The 8,976-nt window shown below is 41.4% G+C and overlaps 1 protein-coding gene across 1 annotated transcript in view; it reads left to right on the top strand.

Moving 5' to 3' along the window:
* WNK1 (WNK lysine deficient protein kinase 1) overlaps window positions 1–8,976 on the top strand; it is a 110,173-nt gene that overhangs the window by 6,580 nt on the left and 94,617 nt on the right. The window contains exon 2 of the mRNA XM_026052151.1: window positions 11–268. Within this exon, the coding sequence (XP_025907936.1) occupies window positions 11–268 (258 nt within the window). The remainder of the gene's footprint in view (window positions 1–10; window positions 269–8,976) is intronic.

Genomic DNA, 8,976 nt, shown 5'->3' with positions numbered 1-8,976 from the left:
GCCCAAGCAGGAGGAGGAGGAGGAGGGAGAGGCGGCCGCGCTGCCCGCCAGCAGCTCCGCCGGCAGCGCCGCCGCCGCCAGCCGCGAGCTCGAGGAGCGGCGCGCGCAGCAGGAGGACATCGAGGAGCTGGAGACCAAGGCGGTGGGCATCTCCCCCGACGGCCGCTTCCTCAAGTTCGACATCGAGATCGGCAGAGGCTCCTTCAAGACTGTCTACAAGGGGCTGGATACGGAGACCACGGTGGAGGTCGCCTGGTGCGAGCTGCAGGTAACCGGCAAGAGCCGTGGTAATGTCATAGCGAGCTGAGAACCACCGCGCTCGCACCGAGCCTGCCTGCTTGGAGAAGGGAAAAATCCGTGCATCCCCAGGCAGCCCCATGCAGGGAGGGCTCTGCAGGCCTCCCCGGGCCGCTCCTTCCGAAGGAAGGTGCAGCCTTTCCTTGGAGCCAGCCTGTTAGTTCTTTTAAAGCCTCTGCTCTCCGAAGATATCTTTTAGCCTTTTGTCCTCCAAACCTGTATTAAGGCAGTTTTTTACCACATCTTACATTTTACGCCTCCAAATGTAGTGCAGYACATGTATTTGTGCAAGACTTCAGGGAGACTAAGGGGAAATATGCCCATTGCAGTGTAGGTGAATGTTAATTTGAGGTAAACTTCACTTTTCAAAGTGTTTTTAAGCTTAATATTTTTATTTAAAAATGTGTTTTTTTCCAAAGGCGTTTACTGTATTTATGTCAATAGATTGTTGTAGGAGGCAATCTTAAAATACACACAAAGCCATGCAGCCTGTCACATTGTTTAGTTTTTGCAAACTTACTCATTCCATCCTAAATTCTAGCATCCTCACTTGCTGCAGGGACTGGGAAAAAGAGCATTTGTGTCCTTTCTGAGGCTGTAAAAAGCTGCAGCTCAGCTTTTCCAAATGGTTGGTGGATTAAACTAGAATAAGGCAACTCTTCAGGAAGTCTCTGGAGCTCAGCAGAGGCAGAGTTTAGTAGAGGCCCTGTCTAACGATGGTAAGAACAGCCCAAGTTCCGTGTGTGCCGGCTCGGGAGGCAGGTTACTGTGCAACAAACTTGCAAGGAGTCGGGAGAGCTTGGAGTCCCAGTAACAAGGCCGTGGTGTACAGGTTTGTCTTTGAGGGAGAAGGTGTTAAAAGGCTACCTTCTGCTTTTGGGAGATGGGTTTCAGCAAGGGGTTCAGTAGTGCAGGTTTGGAATTGCCTGTGTTCACACCCAATTCCATATAGATGACAGGAGAGGTTAGACGAAAATCCCAGAAATTTCTGGAGGAGATCTGAGCACTTGCTCGCAAACGAATGATTGCAGTAATGTATCAAAGCTTTCTTCCCCCACCAAGATTTTTAACTATTCCTGTCAAATGTGAGAGGCCTTAAGCGATCTCCCAGTTCTTTCTCCCAGTATCTACTCATACTTGGTTTTGGACAATTGCTTAAGCCTTGTACCAGTGCCTTGGTATTCTTACCTGTTGTGTTATTACTCTTATGCCACAGTTAGTGACTGTGGCATCAAGCATCCAGTTACATTTGTGAGCCTTGAGCATGCCCCCACTTCCTCCATGCAAGCTGTGCAGTTGCTGTGGTCTTCTTCTGAGCAACACTTTTCAATAAAAACATGAAATCCAAGAAATCCAGTGTTGGGCTCTGTTTAAGCTCATGCAGACTCTGCTGGGAGGAGATGAATAATCCACCAAAATGATGTGGCTCTGATTTGAAATTTCAGTCTCTGGAATTCCAGAGTTTCTTGACTTTTAACCCCTGAAGTCTTTTGAGTCTTTTTTTTTTTTCTTTGATCTTTATGCTGTATTTGCTGATCAGAAACCAATGTCAGTTTGCAATGTCCTAACTATTATCAATATCACGTGAAGCTGTTTTAAAGACCACCTTCTTCAAAGTAGTTTAATAAACATATTTATAATATTTATAACATATTTATAACATATTTATAAACATATAATAAGCATATTTATAAAGAGTATATTGCTTAGCTTTTGACTGATTAAGAAATTCCATAAGTAGTGCTCTGTAATGGCAATGAGACTGCAAAAAGCACAAATGAAAATACTCATAAGGGGCAACTGGTTGATGTTTTGCTTGGAGTTCAGCAGTACTACAGGAGTCCATAGCAGTTTAAATAACTTAAACTGCAATTTTCCTGTCATGAGGAGACTGCATACTAAATGACAATTTTGAGACCTGACTAGGAACTTTATAGCTGTTAAAGTATTTGCTGAAGGAGATAGGCTCTTGTTAGTAGGATATTAAAGGTTAAGTGATGTTTTATTGTTTGCTTCTAGAAATAAAAGGAGGAATTTAGTAGTTGTTGCGGTGATAGGTGCATCTTTCTATTTCTCTAGGCAACTGTTGACAGATTGGTGAAARTGATTATACTTGATTTGTAACAAAATACAGTCTGAATTCACCCAGACAGACAGCGACTTAGGTGTCATGCTGTTTTTCCGGAACGCTGTGACTCGAGGATTGGTGAACCTTCAAAGCACACTTACTTGCTGCTGAAAGTGTGATTGATTTTCTTCCATGCCACTTACCATAACTCATTTGTGCTTGCTATTAATTGCCTTGAGATGCCTTCTTTGGTAATAGAACAACTTTTCCAATCTTGCTCATGCCAGCAAGTCTGAGTGTCCTGGGTGTCTCATCTTTCTGGAGTCTTTTCCAGTGCAACTGTAGTCTTGCCAGAGTAAGACTGCTCAGCATGGTTGTGCAACTCAAGTTGTGCCTCCCCTGCCTTGTTCAGGGTTAGTAAAGGTGTATCACAGGTCTTGATTGCAAGACATACAACCCATTTATTTTCCATTGGAAAATAAAAATTCCCACTTTCCAAGCAGAATCCTTGGCAGTATGTTCTTCTAGGGGTTTTCTAGCATATGTAAATGCTTCGGTTTCTTTAAGGTCTCTGCTGTTTGGTAGGAAATAAGAAGCTTGCTGCTTTTAGTTCAGTTGAATGACAGTTGTTGAGTATCAGAAGGAACTTTGTTGTAGGAGTCGTGCRCGTCAAGGAGCTAATATCTCACACTGGAGAGTCTGTAATGGCCTCTGGCCAAATGACTTTTCAACTATGGGTAACACAACTGCACCTAGTTTTTATGTACACACTGCTTGGCAATAAAGGTTAAGATCAAGGAATTTGGGTGGTTAAGGCTTGCTTTTCAAATACAATTTGGCTTCTCAAGTTGCTGAGGATAATCTGAAGGATGCTGCTCCAGACTGCATTTTAATGATTCTTATGCTTGGTGAAAGGCACTGTGGGGCCAACGGAAGGAGAATGAGTTGAAATTCTGTATGTGGTTTAATGGCTTTTTTTAATGGACAAGACTGTCTTGGACAGTCTTGGACAAGAGTGTAGTTTTTCTTTACTTCCATGAGGAAGATGGGAGGAAGGTATCAAGTATTTCAAGGTTACTCATAGATTTACAACAGGATCCTAAGGAAGCCAAGGCTTATAGACTATCCTCTTTTAAGCAGACCACAAATCAAACTAGCAGATTGTAGATGACCTAGTTTAAATGCTAGGTGCAAGTATTTAAATTTGAAGTAGCTGCCCTGCCACAAACATAGCGGAGCTGTGAAGAGCTGATGGGCGAGTACCTGGGGTTGGTGCCCAGCTTCAGGCATGGTAAGAAAATGGCTAATGTAGTCTCGGCTTTCAAGTACTTCTATTTTCATCGTATATATTCAATTCAGCTCTAGTTACTCTGAGTCAAGTGTACCTCCTGCTGTTGTCATTAGCTTGTCTCATAAATCCGGGGAAGTAGCAGTTAGGGGTACTGCTTTAATGAGATGCAAGTATGTAGAAATCAGCAAAAATACCCAGCCACTGTCTTCCCTTTTAATTGGAAAATCTCTTTCCATCCAGGCATGTCTCTTCAAATTACATTCCTGAGCTGTAAGTCTTCTCACCTGTATGTATAGCTCAGGTAACATTGTGGCTAAAATGTTATTTAGCATAGTTAAATTTCATGCAAAGGGAATACTTTTGTGTCAAAGGAAGTAAGTGTCACATTGTTGGCTGTAAAAAGCCAAATTGGAGGAGTCATGTGTCATCTGCTAAGGTTGTGTTTCAGTTTGAGTAAGAGCTGAAGTGACAGTCAATTTAAAACTGTCTTTTAAAGTAATAGGGACTGGTACAGTCGCCTGTTGGACTACATAACTGTGTGCATGGGGCTGCTGCTGTGGGTTCTGCCATTCGCATCACTAGCTCTTCAGGTATGAAAGCAAACTTGACATTATGGAAGGAAGACTGCAGTCTTTGAACTCAGTACTTGYCAAGTATTCAAAGAGGTCTTTGTATGGAATTTTCTCTTATAGGAAGCATGATTTAGATACTGTCACTAGAAGGTTCTTTAGGTGAAGCCAAGGTTGTTGGTAAGCCATGTGCTGACTGCAACCACACTTGTCTGGATTAGAGTTATATCACTTCTGTCCTTTGTATTTCTTTGGAAAAGGCAGGTTAGTCAGCAGTTAAAATTCATGAATGCATCTTTCTGCTAAGTCATTTTGCCATTTGGACAGTGGCATCAGTGCAGCATAGTGGGTACAAGTTGAAACACAGAAGAACTTCTTTCCTGTGAGAGTGACAGAGCCCTGGAACAGGCTGCACAGCAAGGTTGTGGAGTCTCCTCTGGAGGTCTTCCAAACCTGCCTGGATGCCACCCCGTGCTCTGGGTATCCCTGCTGGAGCAGGGGGGTTGAACTAGATGATCTCTAGAGGTCCCTTCCAACCTCAACCATTCTGTGATTAGGTGGGTTATTGTCTTGAAGTGTGAGCTGATGCAGGGGACCAGGATGCTGGGTGCTGTCCCCGGGCATGACACAAAGGCACTGCTCTTAAGCACAAGAAAGGAGCTTCAAAAGCGAGCGGTGCAAGAGGGTCTTCTGCTAATTACTGCCATATGCTGGGAAGTTGAATGTGAATTTGGTTACCTTTAGTTAAAGGTCTTCCAAGTGATGACTTGGACTTGGTTATGAAAGTGCAGTTCTACTGCAGTCTGTAAACTAAGTCATAGACCAAGTGCAGTGTGCAAGATGCTCCAACTTAGCAGTGATTTTTCTTTGCGTAAGCAGTAACTATGGAAAAACAGGTAAAAATAGAGTATCATGCCTGAGTGTGATCCATGAGATTCTCTAGTGCAGTCTGGTAGAAATGATAATGCAGCTGATTCTCACTTTTAATGACAGGAAGTAGTGATGTGCTGAATTACATTTCGTGTGTCAGAATGGCTGTGGCTGCAACGATGCATGAAAGGTGCCATCCTAAAATTCAGAATGTAATAGAGGAAGTTGTTTACCGTATGAGATGCATTTTATATTTTAGTGACATTTCAAAGTAAACTATATCTGTCTTGTCTCTTAGAATTAAAGCTATATTTAATGTTGAGATTTAGGTCAGCAGACAACGCTGGAATGTATTTCTTGCGCTCTAGACTCTGCTGCAGGCACACCATAATAAATATCAACTTATGGAAGTCAAAATATAATTCCTAAAAATCTCTGTGCTTTCTGGACTGAGTTGGGAATACTTAAGAAGCTGCACTTCCAAGCCTGACAACCGAAAAAGGTTGTGGGTCACATAACTGTGGCATCCTGTAGTGCCTTTTTTTTTTTTTTTTTGGAAAAAAGTTGTTGCACATTGCTTACTATGAGACTTGATTGCAGAGGTAGTTGCTCTAACGCATAGTCTTACAGTTGTATTAAAACAAAGTGGGGAAAAASAAATGAATCAAAACCTTTATGCGATGAGATGAAGTTGAGCGGTRTGGACCTGGAATTCTTCTGTGAAGCTGCCATTGGATAAAGATGCTGTTGATTCTGGATGGTCATGCATGCATGGTCAGCATCCTGAAATAAACTTAAGCCTTCTTTAAAAGCTATAATTGTTTTCAACAAGAATGTACATTTTTTACATTTTAAACTCACTGAAATGGATCAAGCTYAAGTCTAATCCATTATGATGATTCCCATGCTTACTTAAGGACCTTAGTGTCCCGCACTTCAGATCTGCAAATAAAATGCTCAAATAGTCTGTGAGCATAACTCATATATCTGATTATAACCATTGTAACAGGCAGTACATATTCAGTTCACTATTTCTTCAGGCTCAGATACCTAATTGCCACAGATGCAGATTAATAAAGGGACCATATGGAAAAACTTGTGAGCTTCATTCTGTTCTTACAGAAGTTCTTTTCTTCTTTTCTACAAATCCCAAATTGGTGAAAGCAGGAGAAAAAAAAAAAATCCCAAGATCATAGATGTATAGGCTGTTTATAACACTTCTAGGTTACACCAGATTTCCAAGGCCCTTCAAGTGAGTGCAGATAGAGAGCTTGAAATTTTTGGCAGTTAAATGTAAGTTTATTCTCTGCTGCTTTTCCAGGTGATAGGGCTGAACAAGTTGCTAGTACTTTACTGGCTTTACATCTCTGCTGTGGAAACTCCTCTTCTGGCTAAAGACTAAATAACAGCCCTATTCCTGAGTGCTTGTGTGTCATTGATACAATTGACAACTTGATAAATGGCATGGGAAAGGAGCCAGACCAATTACCTGAGGAAGGATAAACAGTGGTCAGGCTCACCCAGATTTTATAAAGGTGACCCTGGCGGGGAGAGAGAAGGGAGTTTGGAAGTTAGTTTTGGAGCTGCAGCTGTTAGGAGACCTCCGCTTAGGAAATTAATCTTACCTCAAAGGGATATCGCTTTGGGCTATGGCTGTGGTTCAGGTTATAACCAGGTGGCTGTGAGACAATAAGAAGCACTGCATGTAAGGRAAAAGAAATGTATAATAAACATTGCTTTCTATACAAAGATAAGAAACGCTGCGTTTTCAGGAAGTACTCAGGGAAGTAAATATATTCGTGTTTGTCAGTTGAGGTGGGTTGGAGGAAGCTACAGAACATAGATAAGTTCTTCCCTTGAGACTTGTTTTGGGCTGCTTTCATATAAAATAAAAATTCTTGACTCTATAAGTAAACTTTTGAAGGCCAAAGGAAAAATATTAGGACTGTAATCTTTCCTTAAAAGAAAAAGCTGCTGATAAGGCTCCTTGGAGACATCCAGCATGCYGTCCTTCGAGAGGTGTCTCGCAGAGTAATAAATAAAACAAGCAGTGATAGCTCTTTGGTGGTGTCTCCATGGATGCAGAGCGTGGTGCAGTGTGGATTTGGCTGGTAACTTCCCTTGGGAGCRTGTTTCCTTTTGGTTTGGTTTTTGTTTCCTTAGCTTGCTGAACGGTACAGTGCCAACTGTCACCCATGTTCTAGATGCTGAGTGTAGCAAAATTTGTATTAAGCAGCAGCTGCCTTGATATTTCCTGTCATGTATGTTTTCAGAAACTTGCATTTCCTATAATGATTGACAACCCTATTTTTTTTCCTCCTTCTTTCTTTCCCCTCTTTGTATCACTAGCTGTTTCTCCCTAAATCATGACCAAGTTAAAATAATATTTCAGGATTTTCCCCTTTCAGTCTCTAGGTTCATATCTTCAAGCTTGTTTTGGTCTTCAGGGCTATAAACCTCTGAGGAGATGAGAAAGAGGAGGAGGGGGGAAAAAAAAAAAGGAGGAAATGCAGATAAAATGGCCATAATATTTGGCCTTTAAGAAAATTTCTAAAGGTCATGCAAATTGAGAGTACTTCTGTAGTTGAGCTTAAGAGTTTCTCCTGTTTGAGCTTGTCCTTATTTTTATGGCAGATAGTATGAAGTTCTTATTTTGACTCAAGGATTGGATGGTAACTTCATGGTTTTAACTTTCTCAGGCTGAGTTTGCACACCATGCCTGGAAAAAGCCTCTTCCTAGGTATGTAATACACAACTTCTGTCTTATTTAGGAGAATTTGTAGTGTTGTTTGCAAAACAATTTCTTAGAGTAGAGAGATTTTTAACTAACCTGAGGCATCAGCAGTTCTGTTCAAATACATTGTTTAACTTCCTGTTCCTGATGAATGAGACTCAAGTTCTTATGTTGGTATCATAAGTATTTTCGTGGGAGCTGCTCAGCCACATCTGGCAGCTTTTGAAGCCGATTCAGGCTCTGCATTGGTCCTTAAACAGTGTTTTAGTGTCTCTAGTGAAGATACTGATATCTTCAGTCAATTTTTATATCGAACCTCCTCACCGTTAGAGAGAAACTCTCATGCCAGCAGTTTTTGACATATGTGTTTGCCCTCAAGATATGCCTTGGGGGGAGCCAGGGGAGGTGACCGGAATTGAATTTGTGCTTCAYGGAAAGGGAGTTTGCTCCATTCTTGTGTAACAGGCACAACCTCCAGGCCCCTCCTTAGCTCCGTGCCTAAAGGATAAACCTTGCGTTAATGATACGTGATGCTGTGTGATGCTTCCTCTTAACCTAAGAGGAGATCATTGCAACAAGATGATCACAGAGACTGCTAAACCTTCTTTTCTTCTCATAAAACAGAGTATTCTTTTCTTCTCATAAACCAGAGTATTCTTTTCTTCTCATAAACCAGAGTATTCTTTTCTTCTCATAAACCAGAGTAAAATAGCTGGCAGAGGATACAGTAACCCAAGGAATCCAGATTCAGACTTGGAAACTTCATCCCAGTTTTCAGTTTCACCTGGTTGTGGCAGGTGTATTGTGCATATCCAAACTGCATGTCAGTATTTGCCTGGATAATTCTTAGCTGTGTAGTGTTACTCTGCTTGGCTCACATGCAGCTTCACATGTTCTTAGTTCGTTCTTCAGCAAAGAAAATTCCAGCCCACTAAAAATAGGTTTGCCTTGGTATTTTTTGTCTTTCGGAAGCTATTTAAATACAAGTGTCTGCCTAGAACAGTAAGGACTGTTTACAAGGATAACATATTCTACAAAGCTCGAGGAGACAAACTTACTAAGTTTGGATTTATAATTCTACCTCTAAGCTAAAACTTTGAAATTGCTACCTATATTTTATATGAATATATAAGTATGAATAGATTTA

Source organism: Nothoprocta perdicaria, unplaced genomic scaffold (assembly GCF_003342845.1).
Source record: "Nothoprocta perdicaria isolate Ctin4 unplaced genomic scaffold, notPer1 scaffold_84, whole genome shotgun sequence".
Lineage (NCBI taxonomy): Eukaryota > Metazoa > Chordata > Aves > Tinamiformes > Tinamidae > Nothoprocta > Nothoprocta perdicaria.
Note: the sequence above shows the minus strand (reverse complement) of the source record. Positions and strands in the feature narration are given on the sequence as shown.